Raw genomic sequence first — 22,500 nt, forward strand, 5'->3', positions numbered from 1 at the left:
GCTACCACCGTCGTAATTAACTCAATCGTTAAGCCTATCAATTATTTCATTTTATCGCTTTTTCAGACGTTATCACGCAAGGCCTTTATTACGCCTGATAAATTCCAAATTTTTAAAGAAAAATATAACAGTACGTTGTTTTACTTGGCGAGGGAAAGAATCCCATTGGAATTTATTATCCTGAATATATTTAACGTATATAAACTACGTGTATTTATGTTGGAAACATTAGAAATATAAATGATTCGTATTAAATTTATGTTTACATATTTATATGATTAATCAGTAATATCGAAGATAAAGAGAGAGAGATAGAAAGAAAGAAAAAAAGTTGCGGCTAAACTTTTTGACTGCCATATATATATATATATATATAAATAAAAAAAAAAAAAAAAGAAAAAAAAGAAAAAAAAAAAGGAAAAAAGAAGAAACCCAAGACAAAAAAGAAAAAGATCAAAGAAAACGCTCTAATCTTCTAAATATACTTATTGTACAATATATTCATGTGATTATCATGTGATTACCATGCGCTCTATACTCGTTATCTCTATCAAATAACAAATTCAGGATCATAAAGTCCAATTCCATTCCTTAAATACACTATAACGCGTAATTTGTATTATTTATTGTATATTGTAATTAGCTCCTAGGCGGATCTTAACACAGAACAAAAATTTCACCATTATCTCGTGCTTACATATTATATATATATATATATATATATATATATATATATATATATATATATATATATATATATATATATATATACATTAATTTTAATAATTTTTAATTTGACCTCGCGGGATAATCTTTTTGTATTTTTTCCATATTATAAATATCATCGTTTCGTATTCGCCTTTATGTAATAACTTTATCTAGATATTGTATTGTTATATTTTATTTGTACAATCGCGAATACAACTCTTTGTAACTCGTTACCCATAGATAGAAAAAGGGAGGGATTGGGAGAGAGAGAGAGAGAGAGAGAGAGAGAGAGAGAGAGAGAGAGAGAGAGAGAGAGAGAGAGAGAGAGAAAGAGAGAGAGAGAGAGAAATTGAGAGAAAGATTGAAAGAGAGAGAGAGAGAGAGAGAGAGAGAGAGAGAGAGAGAGAGAGAGAGACGATGAAGACGTAGTTGCTACATCCTTTACGCAGGAGAAGCGATAAACTTTTTATGGAATGGTCAGATATATCCATCGTTTCGTAACATACATACAATGTATACATTTGAAAGAAAAGAAGAGGAAGAAAAAAAAAAAGAAAAAAAAAGAAAACATGAAAAAAAGAAGCACCAACAACAAACAAACAAACAAACAAAGAATCGAAAACGTACGATATTATGGTTTAGAAACTTATTAGCGTATTTAGAAAGAAAATAGGTGAGCGATGAAGTATAATTAAATGATACTATTTATTAATCTACTTACGATTAGTATTTATTTAAACGAGTTATAACGTGTTAACTCGAAAGGGGACAGTTGTCTTGTTCTGTCTTTTCTTTTTTCTCTCTAATTTATTTTTTTTCTCTTTTTTTTTTTTTATTTTTATTTTTTTTTTTATTTTTTTCTTTTCTCCTGTTAATTTCGTATTCTTTAAAACGAGTACCTTTTGTCATGTTTGGTCCTCTAAAGTATATCGGACGAGCAGCCTTCGGAAATATTTCATGGATTTCTGTGCTGAAAGGAACTATATAATATAGATGATGATGATGATGATGATGATGATGATGATGATAATGATGATGATGAGTGGAACGAAAAAAAAAGGGTCGCGCGACCAGCGCATTCATGTTCTACTGCGGAATAAGTGCGAAAATAAAAGGAGAAGAAGGGGCTACAAATTAATAATGATCGTATATTACATGTGTTTCAAAGAAATGATGTTAAAACTGTGACTGCAATCATTGCTGAGGGAAAATAGCGCGTTTTATTAAAGCACATAAACAAAGAGACACGTTACATTCACACTTACACACATATGTACAGAATAGAAAGATACGATTGTAAGATACATTATATACAAACACACACATACACATACACATACACAAGTTTACACACCTACGCATAGCCATACAGTTAATAAACGAGTGCAAGCAGTATCAATGAGATTATCGACAGTGCGACGGTGTATATCGTTAACTAGAAAATTTCTTCACGTGCGAATGTTTCATTTTTTTCTAATCTTAATTTTTAGTTCTATATACAATATATATATATATATATATATATATATATATATATATATATATATATATGTATATATGTATATATACATTTTTTTTGTTTTTATTTCTTTTTCTTTCCATTTTCTTTCTCTTTTTGCACGCGCCATATCCTTTCGTATATGTCGAAGATTAATATTTTGCGTCATATCGATTTTTAACAATTTTCGAGTTGCGCTTTAAGAGCGAACATTTTTGTTTGTAGATAAATGTTCTTTCTTTTTTTCTTTTTTTATTATTTTTTTTTCTTTTTCTTTTTTTTTTTTTTTTTCTTCTATTATAGTACGTATCTGATCTTTGATTATACGAGTTATTTTTTTTCTTCTTTTTTTTTTTTGTTAATATTTTCTTTTTCTTTTTCTTTTTTAGAACAAAATATAAATTAATATTGCTACGCGAGCGGGTGAGTACACGCGAACAATAATAATGAAAAGTAAACGATCCATCATAATTTAAGCCTGCCATTTGAGAGTTATACATGTACGTAGGTGAAATATGATTATGATTATGATGGTATAATGATAATGATGATAACGATGATGATGATGATGATGATGATGATGATGATGATGATGATGATGATGATGATGACGATACGTGGACATAAAACTAAGCGGGATGGCAAAAGAAAATGTCTGTTTAACTTTAAAGAATGTTTCACTTGGAAAGCGTCGTTCGTCGTCGTGTAAAATAAAAAAATGGAAAGAAAGTAATGCGAAAAATGTGAGTATGTTAGAGAAAAAAAAAGAGAGAGAGAGTGAGAATGAGAGTGAGAGTGAACAAGTGAATGAAAGATGAGAGATAGAGAGAGAGAGTGAGAGAGAGAGAGAGTGAGAGTGATAGGTAGTCGTTTAATAACATGGAAAAGAAAATCTATTACCGCATCTTGCGTTGGTACCGGGATGAACGGCGCTCGTTACATTTTCCTTTTGTAACTGTAATGATACTTCTATAGATCTAACTTCACTGACGGCGAATAACTGGCAAATTGTAAGAAATTGATGGTAACGATGAAATTCGTAGAACGTACTATTCTGTCGTTTGGTCTCTTATTAATAATATTGCACATATACGCACGTTTATGCCTAGATAAGGAAAGAAAGAGAGAGAGAGAGAGAGAGAGAGAGAGAGAGAGAGAGAGAGAGAGAGAGTGAGAGAGAGAGGAAGAGAAAGAGAGAGAGAAAGAATGCAAGAAAAAATGAAAAAACAGCGTAAGAGGAAAAAATTGCAACAAGAATAACAACAACAACAACAACAACAACAACAACAACAATAATAATAATAATAAAAATCAACTGTACGTCGTACGGCTATCGACAGAAATAATAAATAAAAGAAAGTGTCTCAAGTAAAGAAAAAGAAAGAAAAAAAAAAAAAAAAAGAAAAAAAAGATAAACCAGCCTTAAAATAACACAAGTGTGTATATAGCTATATGAAATGTATACACATCTCGTTCATTAGCGATAAGTTCGCGACACGGTCCACCGAAATAAACGCGTGCTCGCATCCACCCACCCCCGCCCACCCGCCTGCCCCCCCTCCTCCCTCATTGGAGGAGACTACTCGCGTGAAGAATGATTTTAAAGTGTCAATATTGTTACAAAATATACTACTTCATACGGGTCGATGTATCGCGCATGTTCAGTAATTGTTTGTCCGTTCGGTGATTCTTTCGTTTATTTATAGTATTATACGAAGTGACAGGAGACTTCTACGAAATGAATCGATATAATAATAAAGGTGCGAAAAGGATTGGCGTTTCGTGAACTATTTTATATTCTGATTAATTCATCCCTCGTTATTATTATTTTTATTGTTTATTTTTTTCGTTATATTACATCATCGTATTATATACGAACTATATTTTGTTTTTTTTTTTTATATTTGAACTTTTTTATATTTAAAAAAGAGAAAAGAAAAAGAAAGAAGATTTATTAAAATTCATATTAAATTCGTATTAAATACTTGTAATGATATTCAATTCATGCACATAATATTTGCAATATCGAAGAGCCCTAGATGATTTTTATATTAATCGATATGTTAAGAGTATTTATTGAAGTATTGATTTTCGTAGTTTAAAAATTTCAAATAAAGCCCGTACCGTCTATCAAAGCGCGACAAACGCTCATTGGTGGGAATGAATCGTGTGAGCTGGACCAATCATCTAAGACCACGATCGCAATGGCGGTGTGGTTGGACAGTTTTATGTTATCGGCTGGATAAGTATATCTTTTTGAAGGCAGACTGTTTCTTTACTTATTTATGAAATTACATTGAAGACCGTGAATCAATTTTATATCCAGTCATGTACCATTACAGCTTGTTATTGTTTTTTTTGGATTTGTCTTTTGATTGTAAGTAATCCTAACCTATATACGTTAAAAAGTAATCTAAATGCATAACATAATAGCTTTGGATTTGTATTTTAGTGATCGGCAGCGTTTCACAATTAGAAATTAATAAACATTTAGAATTAGGTAGAGAATTTCTTGTACATGGACAATTGCAAGATGCATTGTCACATTATCATGCAGCAATTGGTAAGTTTGGTTATATGTATATGTGTGTATGCTTTATTTTTTAACAATTTCATATTAAATCATATTATTTATTTTAGAGGGAGATCCTAACAATTATTTAGCGTATTACAATAGGGGTATGGTATATTTGGCACTAGGTAAAGCTAAGTTCGCGATTCATGATCTTGACAAAGTTTTGGAATTGAAACCTGATTTTACAGCAGCTAGGCTGCAACGTGGAAATGTTTTATTCAAGCAAGCAAAGTTTGATTTAGCCGAACAAAATTATAAAGAAGTTGTATGTATCTGTTTGTATATATCTGTTGTATATATCTGTTATTGATTTAGATAGATTAGAATGAATTAGAATATCCTGTCTTTGTAGCTTGCAGTGGAACCACAGAATGAGGAAGCTGTATCTATGTCATATACGATACCAAATCTTGAAATGGATATGCAATATGCAGAAGATATGGTTAAAAATCGGGATTGCAGGACGGCGATTCGACATATAACACGACTTATAGAAACTTGTCCATGGTCGCTTGAACTTAGAGAGCTAAGAGCGGAATGTCATGATGCTTTAGGAGATTATATGAGTGCTATTACTGATATACGTTCCACGACTAAATTACTATCTGACAATACAGAAGGTTATTTTAAACTATCCAGTATGCACTATCGTATTGGACAAGTAGAAGAATCATTGAGGTGAGATATCTGTTTCAGGGAAATTTATTGTTTTTAATTTTATAATTTTTGATTTTAATGTAATATAAATGTTTAGGGAAATTCGAGAGTGTTTAAAATTAGATCCAGAACATAAAAAGTGTTTCCCATTTTATAAAAAGATTAAAGAAGTATCTAAATTTCTGGGAAAAGCAGAATCTTCTGAGGATGCCAATAATCCTCAAGGTTGTATAGATTCTGCAGAACGTGTACTCCGTTTAGAGGCAAATGTAAAACATGTTAGATTTACTGCCTTGCAGTTACTTTGCAAATGTTACACAGCTAACTCAGAACCAAGTCAGGCAATTAATAATTGTCAAGAAGCATTAAAAATACGACGAGAGCCAGCTATTTTGTGTGACAGTGCGGAGGCATATCTGGCCAATGAATTATATGATGATGGTAACGATCATTTTCATATAATTATAATTTAATAATTTTCGCAATTTAATAATTTGTTTGTTTTTTTTTTTCTGGGGTACAGCGATAAAAGATTATAAAAAAGCTTTGGAAATGGATCCTGAATTGCAAAGAGCAAAGCAGGGATTACAGAAAGCTCAACAACGACAGAAACTTTCAGAGTCGCGGGATTATTACAAAATTTTAGGCGTATCTAGGACAGCTTCGAAACGTGAAATTATTAAAGCGTACAGAAAAGCGGCACAAAAATGGCATCCCGATAACTTCCAAGAAGGCGAAGAGAAGAAACGAGCGGAAAAGAAATTCATAGATATCGCTGCTGCCAAAGAAGTACTAACTGATGACGAAAAGAGAGCAAAATTCGATCAAGGCGAGGATCCATTGGATCCTGAATCTGGAAAACATCAGCAAGGCTTCAATCCCTTCCAAGAATTTCATCACTTTCATGGTTCACCTTTCCAATTTAAATTCCATTTCAATTAATTACATATTTCGATCTTAATCGTCCTAGCGCAATTGAAATAGCCAATTCGTTGATTCTGCGTCATTTATGGCTCACAATATCGAATTTAGCTATTTTATTACTAAATATGATTTTGCTAAATCTACCTTGTTGGTAGTTTCGTATCTTAAATATTTTTGAGATCGAAGGACCATATTTGAAAAATACGATGATTTGATTAATCGTATATGAGCTATTTAGAAGACGTAATCAATTTTGAAAATATTGAATAATGAAAGTGCGTGAACAATTTAACATAATTAATGATTGGCTAATTGAAAGCCAATGTATATTGATTAAACATTAATGTATTTTCTATATGCAGACTGAAGTAATGAATATTATCGATTGTACATCACGATTGTAAACGTGTGTTATAGATATGTTCATTCTCTTGAGTTATGTGTCGATATAACCAACGAAGTCTGTGATTGTATTTCGATTGAATTAAGATCACTTTTGACATTCATAGAAAAAACAACCGTCGGTATTTCACGATATAAGTCCATGATATATATCCGAGTGTCATTTTTCGATGATCCTCTATTGTCGATTGTAGATACTTTTTATCGGATAATCTATGGTTCTTTTTTTTTTTTTTTCAATGGATATTTCTATTCGATGCCATTGATTATCGCCGATACTTAGGGCGGCAACAATACTGTGCGCGTGTGTGTTCGCATGAGTGTGAGTCAGAATATTATGTAAATATTGTATCTCTAATCATTGTTTAAAAGTATATTTGAATAATTTATACAGATAAATACGGACAAACATCGAATTACCTACTGGTATATATATATTTCTTTTTTGTAATCCTTCGAAGCGCCAACGTTGAACCTTCGGTTCTTCTTCTTCTTCTTCTTCTTCTTCTTCTTTTTCTATTCTCACTTAATCTTGCCTGTTTTTAATCTAGTATCTTTCAATTTCTTCATTTCTTCCTCTTCTAATTTCTTTCGTTGTGCTTCCAATTTCCTCCTTTTCGCGGCAGCCAATTTTTTTCTCTTACGTAATTGTGCTCGAAGATTTTTATACTCGCCCAATTCGTGTCTCACAAAATATCCCCTTATTGCTGCTTGAATTATTGTAGCGGCACGATGGAGAATCGCTTGATATTTAACTTCTTCTTCCAATCTCCTTATCTCAGCTAGATTCTCGTCTATAAATGCCTGTCTCTCGTCTTTCATAACACGTAAATCTTGAATTTCAAGTTTCTGTTCTTCAACTTTTGTCTTTACGACGAACGAAAATAAACGATTAGAAAGGAAAAAAATTTTTTATTGAATAAAAGACAAAAAAATACCTTCAAATCGTTTATATCTCGTTGTCTTTGTTCGATTTCGTCGTCATATCGATTGGACCATGCCAACATCTTATTCTCCATATCTTTGATATTTTCTTGTTGATAAGCACATATTTTTTCGGTAACAATTTTCTCTAAGATTTGCTTTTTTCGATATTCGTCAATTTCATTCAAAAGATTTTGCTCTTCCGTTGTCAGTTTAAACAAATGCTGAGTAAATCTTGCATTTTCCCACTTGTCTACGTAACCTAAGACCATGAATAATTTGTTTTAAATATTACAATATTTTTTGGTACAATTCGATCTTTTATAATAACCTCCTATATTATTTTATATCAAAATTTGTTATTCTTTGATTAAAAAAAAAAAAAAAACGAATGATTTGTTTTATAATAATATATTTGTGTCATGTGATTATATCATGAAATTATATTTTATAAATAAAGAATCTCTGTAGCTGGAAAAAGATACTTTTTAAAAATATTTTTTTAATAAAATAAAATAACATTGTCTTAATAAAATAACAAATAGTATATATATATATATATATATATATATATATATATATATATATGTATGTATATATAAATTAAAAAGCGTGTTAACAAATATATTATTTTCTTCTTATTATTTATGATAAAAAGTCGAATTATGCCAATATTCTTCAATCAATATATACTGTATTTAAAATAAAATGAAGGCGAGAGCGGCGCGTGCGCGCGTGGAAAAAATGTCACATACCCATTTTCAATGCCATCTCGTATACAATATCATCGACTTTAGCTTTTGTCATTTGAGCCAATTTCAGCAATTGCCTTTTCTCACGTTCCTGTTGGTTCGTTTCGTCTTTGATCAATTGGCGTAATTGATTAACTTGATTCTCCCAGAACGTACAAGTTTCTTTGAGATTGTACTCGTCCTCCAACATCTTCTTAATATCATTTACCTCTTCTTTGAGGATGTCGAATTTTTGGTAACGTTTGATCTCATCGAGAGTCATCTTTAGAATCTTGTACATATAAGTTCTGAAATGTTACAACTAACGAGATAATATATTTAAAAAAGTGAATTTAAAAGCATTATTTTGAAAAAGTTTTAATCTCGAATATTATTGATATAATTTATGGAAAACTATTAAAATGATAACATAAAATTTCAATTAAAATAAATATCAATGTGAGAGATAATTAAAATAATAATTTAAAATCTAAATTATATATAAAATAAATATCGATGATTAATAATCAGAATGAAATAATTAAAAAATTTCAATGTTGCACATGTAATAGATGTGATACAATTTTTTGAGTAATTTTTTGGATATTGGATATTGAATAAAAGTACGTTCCTTTTTTAAAAGTTAATAATAAGAAGAGAAACAATTCGGACACGTACCTGTCTCTCTGAAGTTTTGCTGCCTTCGACAATATCAATGGTGGCAAATTAGTTTCCTCTCTGATTATTATATGGGGTTCTTCCAAGGCACCATATTTCTCCTTAATAGGTTTCACGATATCGTCCCAACGATCATCGATCTCTGCTGGTATGGCATGCCGTAAGACAGCCAGTTGATCTACGCATTCCTCAAGGACAGAGGCTATCATTGTTGCTTCGTACTGTGTTAGGATTGTTAAAGGATATTCGTCTACACTCCCTTCTATCATTGATCCTTCCGAGATCAACATTTTTTTATCATCGATGACCTATATTTATAAATATGTCTTTCGTCGATCAACTTCAATAGCTTTCAATCGCTTTAATTTTGACAGATTTCTTATAATTTTCTTGATTTTTTTATAGATTTATTTTTTTTTCTATCTTACCCATATAAATAAATGTACGGCATATTACGTATCATCATTTTGAAAGATGATCTGCATACTTTGTATACAGATATACTTATGTGAATGAATACCTTATCACTGGTATCGATCGTTTTCGTTTCCATTATGGATACCGGCGATGGGAATATACTAGGCCTAGGATTGAAAAAGCTACCACGCTTTTTGTATATTATTAATTCTTCTCCTTGTAAGAACTTTTTAGATTTCATATCCAAAATGGTAGCCATTTCTTCTACTTTTTCTTCTTCTTTTTCTTCTTCTGCTTTTATCTTCTCCTCCTCTATACCTTTTTGCACCTAAACATTGATATCTTATTGGATTCTTATAAGAATTCTTTTTACATTTTTCTAATTTTTTATATATACAACATATTATAATATATTTACATATATATGTATGTATGTATATAAGATATACTCGTTTAGCATTGGTCTAAGAGTTAACATTTTTTATGTTGTTCTTACCATCATTTCCTTATCGAATTTTGAAATTTTTTTTAAATTCGTAGCCAAAGATAGGGCGCTTTTTTTCATTTCAATATCCATAGCAGTTTCCTCCGTAGATCTCGTATGAACGTCGATTACATGTCTTCGGCTTTGATCTAACACAATCGATGAGATCGTAGCAAGTGTATTCTCTTGTTCGAATTTTTCTATGTTTTTTTTCCTGCTTGTTGTTAATTCATTTGCCATGTTTCTTATATATATATATTTTCTTTTGGAATACTAATTTTAATGGTACACAATATTTAGAAATTAAAGGAGGTTATTTAATGCTATAAAAAATATCGATCCTCTACTGTTTTTGCTTTGCAATGATGAAAATTGAAAATGAGTGGAAATTGAAAGATTTACACATAGATTCGTTTGAAAGATGCACTTTATTTTGATTTTATTATCATTCGTTTTCGTTCATCTATTAAATAATGTTCAAGGAACATTTTGATTTTTTTATCCTTTCGTTTCTTATTCTTTTTTTTTTCTTTCTTTGATTTTTACACAAGATCAATCGTTACGAAGGAAAATACATTTCCAAAAATAAATTTCCAAAAATTTAAAAAGAATACTATATTATTTATAAAATCTTCTAATTAACTTTTAGATATGTTTTCGAACGGTTTTTTTCTCTGATTTGATCCTTAGATAAAATGAACAATAAATCTAATTTAAATTATCGTCGTAAATTTGTAAAATTATTATACATTTTTTTGTATGATATAACGATAATTTAAATATATATATATATATATGAATGTATATACATACTATATCTCTTTTTTCTTCAACAATTAGCATCAATTAAAATTTTATCTTTAACTACGATATATTTGTACTTGAACAAATTCTACTATTTTTTTTCTGACTTCTCTCAAAAATCTGAACAACCTTAGTTGCAAGAAGACATTTTGGCATTGGTAGATAAATGCACACATTTATATATATTTCGTTTCATTAATTATAGCGTTACGAATGAAGATTATTCAAGTGCATATAACAGTTTGCTAAAATCCTATTAAGTTTATATATATATATATATATATATATATATATATATATATATATAAACATAATGGTAATATAGATAATATCTTTTTAATACTATTACATACATTGACATATGTCACAGGCTCATCTATACCTACACTTATATATATAATATTATATATAAATTTTGATGTAGATGATCTTTTAATCAAGAGAATTCAATTAATGTTATCCCTCGGCTCGATCGACAAGTGATTTAATTAAAAAACCATCTATCGATCTTTCCCTCGAATCAAACTTTAACTAGATAAACTTTAACTAGATTAATTAGATACTTATTTAAATGTATCGAGTTAAACTCGAGAATATTTCTTTTCTTTTGATTGTTTAACTGTGACTTATAGGAGGAAGAATTTACATGAAGTAGAAACCATTCCCATGGAAAAAGAAAAGAATAAAAAAATATATGTGTATATATATTTCCCTATTTATCTCTCTCTCTCTCTCTCTTTATATATATATGTGTAAAGAGAAAAAGAAAGAGAAAGAAAGAGAGAGAGAGAGAGAGAGAGAGAGAGAGAGAGAGAGAGAGAGAGAGAGAAACGGGACATTTAGAAATTCGAGCTATTTACACGAAGTAACTCGTGTATTCGTGAGGCATGACACCTCTCCTTGGATAAAACGTGTGACTGGTCGAGTATTCTAAAAGATTCGTAATCGAACTCATGTAAACATCCGCGAACCTAAAAAGTCTTCTTGAGAAGTAGGTCGGATTGTGATACGTTCTGAAGACCGAGCCGAACTGTTTATTGAATACACACTTTATTTCATTTCTCAGTCGATCGCGTTCCTCTATCCATTCGTTAAGTTCGTCCTGAACTTCTGAACCTTCGTAATCTTGATGTTCTTCTATCAAACCGGTCAACATTTGAAGCCAGTTTGCGTTCTCTTTGAATTTTGGATGATTTAGTGTTTCAATTTCATGCTGTAAATTAAAACAAATTAATGAATATATATATATATATATATATATATATATATATATATATATTTCTTTTCTGAAAATCGTTATGTGTCTTATATATAATTTCGAAGAAAAAATAAAGGTAATAAAAATATATATCCATCGCATAAAGATATAAAATTCAGAAACGCATACTAAACGTTCATTTCTTCGTTATAAAGTATATATCATATTTACAGTTAATTCCTTAATTATTGCACCGGTTCTCCAACCATGTTCCAGAGTTACGTCCGCCAGGTCGCTATACGGGTGATCACCAAAATACAACACTTGATGTCCTCGCCATCCTGTCATATCTTGCAGCTGTTTAACCGTACCCTATTATATTGAAAAATTTTATCAATCATTATATTCTCGTACGAAATAAAATTCTATTTCAATGTATTACACAATATATGAAATTACATACTTCTAAGTATATGACACCTTTTTGTAATTTGGTTACACGATCCCAGAGTTGAGTCTTATTCACCTCATCGTAAATTCGTAATGGCCGTGATTCCTCCGTGAAGAATCTTGGCTTTCTCGCTTGAACGATCACCACCTCGAAATAATCCTTCCAATTATCGCCGACCAAAAATTTCATACCTATGTCTCTGAAGAAAAAAAAAAAAAAATCAAAGAAGTATGATTTAATTTTTTACGACGAGAACCATAACGAAATAAAATATTTAATTTTATAATTAATATTTATTAAAGAATATAATAGTCATTTACACGAAATGAAATGGACTGTTCGTCACCAGGAACATATTTTTCTTAGCACTTTTGAGTCTCTCAAAGAACCTCCTCAAATCTTTGTTCTGTTCTAGATATTCGGCTACATTTTCCGTTACCATACCGTGCATTATGGGATGACAATTTTTCACGGAATTCTGTATGTAGGATAATGATCCTTTAGTTTCACAAGGCACCATTACGTTCGAAATAATTTCATTCCCTCGTTTTACGAGTTTACTTTACCTTGACATCTCGGAAAAGTATTTCCGGATGATAATCGATATGATTCCTTAAAAAGTATTCCGTGACGTTGCATAATAGACTCATTTCCGGTACAGAAAATAGATCTGCCAGTTGGACCATTTTTGTTCGATGCAAACCATCCTTTGGATTAAAAAGAAATTTTCTTTTTTACTTAAACGAATAAATTTCAGTTAATATTCGATTACAAATTTATTTACCTTATGCTATCCCCAATCCCATAAGGAACCATCGAAAAAGCATACAAATATAAAATTTGCCTTTAATTATACCATTATACCACCAATGAAATTAATTTCATTAAAATGGTTCTTGTAAAAGCAATGGTTAATAAATGATAGTTAATATGATCGATGAGATTTGAAAGTATACAGAGAGGGAGAGGGGAAGAGAGCGAGAGAGGGAGAGAGATACTTATATACCAGTGGAATGAAAGTTACGAGAAAATGTGAGGTAGAATGATTTTATAGAAAAAAAAAATAGATATATATATATATATATATATATATATATATATATATATATATATGTGTATATACATATAAGAAGCAATAAATTTTAATGAGCTTTTAATAAATAACCTGTGAGTGTTTGTTTGGTGCTTCTACATAAGCTATTGGAATAATCCTGTTTTTGTAGATCCTGAGAACATCTTCGTTTGGCAGCGGATGTAAACCTCGATAAACAGTACCAAATTGAATTTGTAAGAAACTGTCGAGTTTTAACAATAGACCCTTTTCGATATCATAATGAAGTCCACGAACAGCAAAATCCTCTTTGTATTCGAGTTCACTGATACCTTCTGGATACTTGACAAATTATAACATTTTTGTTAACTCACTGTATTAACTTGTAATTTAATTATATTTTTTTTCTTTTTTCTTTTTTTTTTTTTTTTTTTTTTTTTTTAATATAAATATACCTTGTATTTTTGTATTAACATGTCTCGTCCTAAGTTATAAAGAAGGTAATCCATAGAGGGTTTGTAACAAGCAAGAGTGTAGTCATAATCGAATCCATAAACTTGAACTTCCTCTAGGTCGAGCTCGTTGCAAGCGAAAACACCTTTATGATTGACATCTGGTGGGAGTTTCTTTGCTGTGTAATTAAAGTTATGTCTAGATAATAAATAATAATTTTTTCTTTTCTTTTTTTTTTTTTTTTTTTTTTTTTTTAAAGACGTACATCAAAATTTGAAACATTCTACCGTTTCATATTTTATAGAGATTCAGAATTCTCATGCAAGCAAGAAGCAAGGGATGTATCGAAAATATCTCGTTTTAAAAAATTTTCACTCTATTAAATTTATATGCGCGTTTACAATTTACAGACATAATATGCAAGGTATATCATAGCAAACAAAAATCTCGTTTGTTTAATATCATATATGTCATTATATATATATGAAATATTATATATGCATAATATATCTCTATCGTAAGAATAATATTATATTCAGGTCATTATTCATGTCTCTAGAGAATAATAATATAATTTATAAATATAATATCTAAATTATATATACGTATATGTATGTATGTGTGTGTATGTTTATATATATATATATATATATATACACATACATAGGCTCGTTTGTTTAATATTATTTACATATCTACGCATAAAACTTGCATATTATATCTGTCGTAGGAATAATATTGTGTACAGGAAAACTTGAAAATAATTCTCTTTGCTCGACGTGGCACGTTGCTTACGGTGGGCCAGAATCACGATCCAGGCCACCGGGTCCATAATGTAATTTGACATTATTACGGAACGCGCACTGACTAAATAAAGAAAGCGCGTCCATCTCGCCTTCGTATTTCTCCTTTACCTGTTATTTCATTTTTTTCTTCTTTACGTTCACTCATGGCTCAAGTGTAAAAGAAGAAGAAGAAGAAGAAGAAGAAGAAGAAGAAGAAGAAGAAGAAAAAGAAGAGAAAGAAAGAAAAAAAAATAAAAACAAAAAGAAAAGAAAAAGTAAAAGAGATGAAAAGAAAAGAAAAGGAAAAAAAAAAGAAACGTTGCTCGATATCGAGCCGGATCATCAAGGTGTTTATCTCGTAACATAAACCATACAATTCTGCGATGAAGGCCATACGGATGTTGATGTAAAAAATTTAATCATCTTTCTTCTATGCATTTCTAAATCCTATTATGATACGTTTTCATGATGATCGACGAGAAATATAACGAGATTAATTTTCTTATTATATTAAAAAGTAGACTTAATTGGTTAGTGAAATTTTACGAATCTGATATGAATATAAAGTTACTTTAGATGAAACTCTGAGACCCAGATAATATTAATGTAAGTCTTTTTAATTAAGTAATTGCACCTGAACGAATCTTGTCAACAATATACCCCAACGTGTAATTCGTATACGTATATATACGTATAATACATATCCCCGGCATATCCGTTAAATTACGAGGGGTCTGCTGCTTCGATGGTGTAGTATTATATACCACTAACGAGTATATACAATCCCTTTGCAAACGAGAATATAATTTATGAGAATCACCAACAATTGTTTCTTTCTGCTAGATTAATAACCAGTTATATATTATAATTTTCATTTCGAAATAAGATCTTAAAGCTTTCCTTCAAATACGCTTGATATCGTAATTTTCTCTGTTCCATTTAACCCTTTTAACTCGTATGTCAACCTGAGGATGACAATACAAATTTGTTATAAAATTGATATATTACCTCCCTGAATTAAGAATACTAATTATTAATTGTTGTGGCATATTTTTTAGTCGATTATTTTTATTTATCAATTTAGCATCGTTACATCGAAACAGACAATATATAATAATTATCTTTTCTTTTCTCTTTTATAAAATAAATCCAGACGTGATGTTGAAAGAAAAAAAAATCTATTTCGAAGGGTTAAAATGTATCTTTAAATAACTGTTTATTGGAATAATACAAATATTCAATGTAGGATTTTGTAAAATTTAAGAAACGAAACGAAGAGATTAAAAACAACAACAAAGAAAAAAAAGATATCTTTCAAGTTCGCCGCGTAAAGTTTAATACAATCTAATTGGCTACGTTAATGAAGTTAAGAGATCATCCGCGCATGCGCAATAGACCATACGTACGAAAAGGAAAAGTGGCGCCTTAGTGAGCGCGCGATTGGCGCCATAGTCGCGTGGCAACTAAGCAAGGGGGAGGTTAGGTTAAGCAAGATGGCGGGCGAAATGGTTATACGACGATGTACTTACATTTGCATTTCTCCAACACTTTCAGGTAATTACTGTGCATGTCATGTCGAGTAATTTGGCCACGATTGACCGCACGGTCACCGATCGATCGAATTTTCTTTTCGACATTTGTGCGACAACGTAAAAGAATACGTGACAAATTATTCGACGTGGTAGAACACATAAAACGGGACGACGTCGCGACACCGCCAACAACGATCCTCGCGTGCAGCATCACGGATAACTACTATTGGCGGATGAGTCGCGAACTCGAACGCGACGTCGCAAGTCTATTGGCGCCTAGCGCCGCGCTAGCTTCGAATTTCTTTTTCTTCTTAATCTTTTTCCTTCTCTTTTTATTCTTTCTCTTTCTCTTCTTCTTCTTCTTCTACTTCTACTTCTACTTCTACTTCTACTCCTACTCCTACTTCTGCTTCTACTCCTACTTCTGCTTCTGCTTCTAATATCTACTTCCTCTATCTCTTCGTCTTCGTTGTCAGAAATCTCGAAACCTGAAAAAACATTTCCATTTATAATCTCTATACAGGAATTAAATATATAATTACCAATTAAAATCGATTCAATATATATCATTCTAAATCAATTATCTAATTATATATCGTTATACTTAACATAGTAGATCTAAGAAATAAAAGAATTCTTTTCTATTCTATTTTTCACTTTTATATAAGTTTATATAATTGTAAATATTGTGTACACACACACATACACACACACACACACACATAGAGAGAGTGAGAGAGAGAGAGAGAGAGAGAGAGTGAGAGTAAGAGTAAGAGTGAGAGAGGAAGATTGTAGATAACGATATATCGTAATAGACTTTAAACAGATGTATTTAATTTCGATTAAGAACGTTGATAAATATTTAAATGAATCCGTGATACGATCGTAATTTTTTTTTAAGAGGATCTTAATTGTCTCTCTCTCTCTCTCTCTCTTTTTCTCTTTCTCTCTTTCTATCGCTCTATCATCGTTAGATAATAAATAAAAATTAAAAGATCGAACGAAAATCAAACGATTAATTACTAAAACGTATTAGCTAATAAAACAGTTTTTATTTGACCATCTCGAGTTACGTGGAAAATTCGCATGCGTTTATTAATATGTTTGAAATGAATCGATTAGGTTTTTTTTTTTTTTTTTCAATAGATTAACAATCAACTTTATTTAATTAATCAACATTACTTCGTAAGGTTGACTAACTCAAACAATCGAGTTCTACAAGTAGCAATTTATTTAATAGCATATAAATCTTCACGTACGTTACGAGTTAAAATTTTGTTGATTGATCACTAGATTAAAATATATATATATATATATATATATATATATATATGTATATATATTTGAATTCGAAGGTGAATGCGATGATAGAAGAAGGTCAATGAGTTGTTTATAGGAAGAAGGATGTTTATACAGGATGTACATATGTAGAGGAGGGATGATAGGAGGGAGAAGGTGTTGAAGTAAAAGCGCGTTACGTGACCTTGTTGTGATATACTTGATCTAATTCGTCTAGGCTCATTATGCTATACGCGTGTTACGCAATTGTCTGGGCGTCATAGATCATGTTATAATACGTAGACATCGTGTTGGTAACCGCAGTATCGCATGCGTCTCGGTTGCGATCACGTGTGCACGCGAAGTTTCCAATACAGTTTTGATTTGACCAAAATGTTTTTTTTTTCTCTCCTTTTCTTTCCTCTCTTTCTCTCTCTCTCTCTCTCTCTCTCTCTTCGTTTTTCCTTTTTTTTTCTTTCTTGTTTTTTTCCCTAACTCCCACGTGCGTAATATACTTTATCTAGAGATTTATTTCCGATGAACGCTATCTTTATGTTTTTGGCATTGAATATCTATTTTTATCGGTTCCTTTTTCTCTTTACTTTTTTTTCCTTCTTTTTTTACTTTTTTTCTTTTTTTTTTTTTCTTGTACGAAAGAAAGAATCGTAAAGAGAGTAAGGAAGTCGCATGCACGTTCACTTTCGTTCGCGCGACTATCGAACTCCCTGCACATTGATATCTCACGGAAGAGATGTCGTGAATTGAAATCTTTACTTTTCGGTTCCTTCTTTATTTCTTTTATTTCTTTTTTCTTATTTTTTTCTCTCTCTCTTTTTTTTTCTTGTTCTATTTTTTCTTTTTCTTGTTTTCTTCTTCTCTCGCGGACACGAGACGCGCGGCTCCGTTTATAAACGCGGGACTCACGTAATCGTTGAACAAACGCCAGTTGAGAGCCCTCCTGCGCTCGTCGATTCACCAACTGCCGTTGAAGAGTTCGTTTCTGGCTCTGCCTCCTTCCGAACATCCCTCTCTTTCTCTCTCCCTCCCATACTCTAACGTACGACCTTTCTCTCTCGATGGGTTACAATCGCTTCTCTTTTTCTCTCTCTTTCTCTTTCTCTCTTTCTCTTTATCTCTCTTAACTTGTTCCCTCGAAAGAGACACAGGTTATTTATATCTCTCAAATTCCGAGATACCTGGCCCTGACTTTGAAGCGCGATAAATGCTCGCCAAGAGTATCGTAAAAATCGATCGTCTTCTTTGACTTTATTACTATGATTTCTTCGACACCTTTTCTTTGCATACAGTCTCGTACGAGGATCGAAAAGATAATTTCAAATATCGCGCAAAATTTTCAAAAGATATTAGACAATGTGTCCTCCTTGGCGATAATCAGAAGGAAGAATAATATTGGTACGAATTTTTCGATTTGTACAAATGACATTATTATATATAATTGTTTATTGTTTAATCGTTTTTTTTTTCCATACGTAGTAACGAAAACTAGTTGATATATTTCAATGTAATATTAACCGGATACGAGGTTGTCATCGAGGTTCATGAAATTTTAAAGATAGTAACGCGTTTTAGGGTCAAACAAATACATTACCAATGTTATTTTGATCACGTACGCACGAGAGAAAAGAAGTGCGTCGTTTGAAATATATTTACGATGGATATATTTTGTTGCGACTCTCTACATTCGATTCCATGGCAAACTAGTGATCGTTATTTTCACACCGATCATGTTCAATAAGTAGTGTGTACTACCTGTTACCAACAATCTCGGTCATTCCTTTCAACTTTCGGTAAATGTTACCTGGATGATCATTAGGAAGCCAAGTTCTATGTATACATGTACCATACGTGTATCATATTAATTTTTCGTTCGCATCAAAGTTTATGACAATGACAACATGGTAGCATTAATCTTAAAGCATCTAATTGCTCATTAATACGTAGAATCATTTGTCAGGAGCATGATACTCGAAAGGAATGATTTATGATCTGACGCATCAGTCGAATTATTTGCGTGAATGCGTTTTTCTTTTCTTCTCTCCCCCTTTTTTCTTTTGTTTTCTTTTTGTTTTTTTTTTCTTCGATATTAGATCGTAACATTTAGCTCATCGAAATAATTATCGAAAAAAGTCGAAAAAAGTTTCGAAGCCAAGTTTTCTATGCCAATGATTTTCTAGCTTTTTTTTTCTATTTGAATAACAAAAAGGAGGAAGTATAATAAGAAAAAATTGAGGAAATTGAAAAAGAAGAAGAATGGAAATGAGGAATGATCCTCGTCATCGTTCGATCGATCGATTCTCTGGTTCAGAACGCGACCGTACTTTACCATATGTAGTCATTCCGTTGCTACCAGTGGAACGCGACCCCATTACCTTAATCTTTTACCGGTTGTCGGTCGTCGTACTTCGCGTGAATTTGTTTTTGATTGGAGCATATCTACGACCGAGTCGATTATACGATTTTCACTGTCGTCTGATTGTATATCTCTCTTGTCGTATCTCAAACTTTTCGTTTTTATTATTTTTCTTTTCTCGAGTAATATAAAATTCTTATACGTCGTATCAAATCTAATTGAACGAGAACATTGAAATTTATGATTATTAATTGTAATTGATAATGGGCATTAATTTAATTATCAATTGGATTAATATTTAATGAGTATAAAAAGTTTCAGGCAAAAAGTAAATTTTAAAGAGAATAAAAATATCATATAATTAAACTATAATATAAAGAATCAAGATCAAGATCGAATTTCTTATGGATCTTACTAAATAATATTACTAATTAAAATTATTTTTACAATTCATATAAATTGATATATCGTTCGAAGAATCAATCAGTATAATGTAAAATACGTTGTTTTCGTATTGAGCAAGAAAAGAAAAAGAAATAACAAAAAAAAAAGAAAAGAAAAGAAAAGAAAAGAAAAAGAAAAATAAAAGAAATAACAAAAAAAGTACAAATCTTGTAGAAAGCAAAGATCCCTCATCCTTCCGGTGATTTCGATAATTAATCGCTCGCTTTTACTTCGACAATCCAATAAGATATTCTTCGTTTTGTTTTCTATTGGACGAGCAATTAATTGTCTTGAGTGTGCAGGTGCGATCCGTTCCTCTTCTATATTAAGAGAAGCCGTCACTCACGGATCTAGAACGCAATGATCGTAAGAAAAATGGACCTAGATGTTTCGCCACCGATCCTGACCGGTTTCTTCGACGTCAAAAGCAGTGCGCACGTACGATTAAATCTTCTTAATCGTGAACGAAACTCGCACATTGTATTCCATCTATGTCTGCTACATATACAATATTTCATATAATGATATCGCGTTATCATCTTGTATGATAATAGAAACCAACATGGAAGAATCTTGTGTGCCACTTCAAAATAAGAATCTTAAAATGGTACGGACAGATGGATGCGGTAACTATGGAGAATTGCTAATTAACGTTTATCTCACACCTCTCTCTTTCTCTTTGAAACTCATACATAACTAATGTATGTATACATACACGAATGTATGTATACATATATGAATGTATATATATACGAATATATATATATATATATATATATATATATATATATACATATATAGACACGTTGATTTCATGATGCTCGATAAAGCAACTCTAACGGTATACGAGAATTTTTATCGCTTTTTTTATGATTCAAAATACTATCGAAACTCTCGTCTACCTGTTTGACGTCACGTTCGATGGATTTATTTATTACCATTATTGATATTAAATTTGTATATAACTTGAGTGGATAGAGTTTAAAATGATCATACGACACAACGAGTCCATCAAATGCGGATAGTGAATTGTTAATGTTAAATATTCATTATTTTTTGTTATATACTCTGATAATATCTAATATTAATATCATTGTTGTCAAAGTATATAAAGATCGATTCACATATTTCAGTTTGGTTCTCCGTAACGATTGGTGTACTGAGGTATTATAATATAAATTTAATATCGCATGTATATATATATATATATATATATATATATGCATAGATAAATTTCTGTTTCGATCTTAGTTCGATTCATCGATCCGTCATACGCACAAATCTTTTAATATCGTAAATTACGGAGACGGAAGATTTAAGTGAAATGCATTAATTCAATCTTAACGTATACTGATATAGCTGATATATGAGACAGATTAAATTTGGATTTATTCATAGATCGACATACATATATATATATATATATATATATATATATATATATATATTCTTGTTTATTAATATTTCTGATGTATTATAAAGAGAATGTGAAAATTTGGAAGGAGTGTGATTTTACGACGAGCACATGTCGACATCGTCGATTGTAAGGCTCGTGAATGTCAGGGAGACAGAAGAACGCAGATTGCTAGAGGCACTGTTCCGCTGACCTACTCCACGATTATCACTCACTACAGTCGATCGCATCGTTGTACAGCGTCGTACAGCAGGTGCGTGTGCGTTAACTAGCCTTGTGCCAACTATACGTGAATATATTTATGTATGTACACACGTATATATGTATGTATATGTTACCATGCTCAGAGAAAAGGAGGACGCGCTCCGCGGGGACGTAATCAAATAAACGGAGCCATTTTATTCAACCATAGTTGTTGAATTCTCTCCTTTCTCATTCTCCTTCTTCATTCTCATATCTCGACGTGATTCAGGAATACGTATATCTCGTACGTAATAACAAGTATTTACTTTAGCGCGATTAACATGATAAAATTCAATAAATATCGTCATGTAATAATCACACTTTTTCTTTTGATTTTTAGTCGATCGAAAAAAATTTCTCTGGATTATTCAACTATAGTTGAAAGTTTCCAAATGTAATCGATATATTTAGAACTTGATAAAAATATTTTAATTATATTATTATGCGATATAAGATAAATTTTTAATTACGTATACAC

The 22,500-nt window shown here is 31.0% G+C and overlaps 6 protein-coding genes across 25 annotated transcripts in view; 3 read left to right on the forward strand and 3 right to left on the reverse strand.

Annotated features, from left to right (window-relative positions):
* The window catches only part of LOC124424395 (ATP-dependent RNA helicase bel), a 12,073-nt gene extending 8,095 nt beyond the window's left edge, over positions 1-3,978 (forward strand). For 3 of the 4 annotated variants that reach the window (XR_006942297.1, XR_006942298.1, XM_046963387.1), the window contains one exon: positions 2,596-3,978. Coding sequence is in view for 1 of the 4 variants with exons in the window: in XM_046963387.1 (XP_046819343.1) it covers positions 2,596-2,612 (17 nt within the window). In the remaining 3 variants the exon portion in view is untranslated. The other variant, XM_046963386.1, reaches the window with a different exon arrangement.
* LOC124424400 (dnaJ homolog subfamily C member 3) lies at positions 3,829-7,180 on the forward strand. The gene is made up of 7 exons (XM_046963395.1): positions 3,829-3,966; positions 4,304-4,583; positions 4,659-4,769; positions 4,847-5,046; positions 5,134-5,459; positions 5,536-5,879; positions 5,962-7,180. The coding sequence occupies exons 2-7, from the start codon at positions 4,535-4,537 to the stop codon at positions 6,378-6,380; spliced, it is 1,449 nt and encodes a 482-aa protein (XP_046819351.1). The 5' UTR covers positions 3,829-3,966; positions 4,304-4,534; the 3' UTR covers positions 6,381-7,180.
* Positions 7,181-7,245: 65 nt separating this feature from the next.
* Positions 7,246-9,395, reverse strand: LOC124424401 (dynein regulatory complex protein 9-like). Its single transcript, XM_046963396.1, has 4 exons — positions 9,098-9,395; positions 8,444-8,727; positions 7,703-7,950; positions 7,246-7,631 (listed from the first exon to the last, which is right to left on the reverse strand). Exons 1-4 carry the CDS (start codon positions 9,385-9,387, stop codon positions 7,287-7,289), a joined length of 1,167 nt encoding a protein of 388 aa, XP_046819352.1. The 5' UTR covers positions 9,388-9,395; the 3' UTR covers positions 7,246-7,286.
* Positions 9,396-9,521: 126 nt separating this feature from the next.
* Positions 9,522-10,238, reverse strand: LOC124424404. Its single transcript, XM_046963399.1, has 2 exons — positions 10,011-10,238; positions 9,522-9,842 (listed from the first exon to the last, which is right to left on the reverse strand). The coding sequence occupies exons 1-2, from the start codon at positions 10,236-10,238 to the stop codon at positions 9,522-9,524; spliced, it is 549 nt and encodes a 182-aa protein (XP_046819355.1).
* Positions 10,239-10,528: 290 nt separating this feature from the next.
* Positions 10,529-18,590, reverse strand: LOC124424399 (5'-nucleotidase domain-containing protein 3). 3 transcript variants are annotated; one of them, XM_046963393.1, is made up of 10 exons: positions 18,475-18,590; positions 16,270-16,760; positions 13,958-14,133; positions 13,617-13,844; positions 13,236-13,241; positions 13,018-13,158; positions 12,772-12,929; positions 12,464-12,650; positions 12,232-12,372; positions 10,529-12,015 (listed from the first exon to the last, which is right to left on the reverse strand). In XM_046963393.1, exons 2-10 carry the CDS (start codon positions 16,481-16,483, stop codon positions 11,659-11,661), a joined length of 1,608 nt encoding a protein of 535 aa, XP_046819349.1. In that variant the 5' UTR covers positions 16,484-16,760; positions 18,475-18,590; the 3' UTR covers positions 10,529-11,658. The 3 variants fall into 3 exon arrangements, with proteins under 3 accessions (XP_046819349.1, XP_046819348.1, XP_046819350.1); XM_046963392.1 differs by lacking the exon at positions 18,475-18,590 and adding an exon at positions 17,756-17,892; XM_046963394.1 differs by lacking the exons at positions 13,236-13,241; positions 18,475-18,590 and adding an exon at positions 17,756-17,892.
* Positions 15,715-22,500, forward strand: part of LOC124424397 (cuticlin-4) — a 46,537-nt gene continuing 39,751 nt past the window's right edge. For 3 of the 15 annotated variants that reach the window (XR_006942299.1, XR_006942304.1, XR_006942305.1), the window contains exon 1: positions 18,835-18,963. The gene's annotated coding sequence lies outside the window, so the exon portion shown is untranslated. Of the gene's footprint in view, positions 16,295-18,403; positions 18,543-18,779; positions 18,964-20,667; positions 20,992-21,847 lie in introns of those variants that run through there. The other 12 variants (XR_006942306.1, XR_006942313.1, XR_006942310.1 and 9 more) reach the window with 10 other exon arrangements.

Source organism: Vespa crabro, chromosome 5, assembly GCF_910589235.1.
Source record: "Vespa crabro chromosome 5, iyVesCrab1.2, whole genome shotgun sequence".
NCBI lineage: Eukaryota > Metazoa > Arthropoda > Insecta > Hymenoptera > Vespidae > Vespa > Vespa crabro.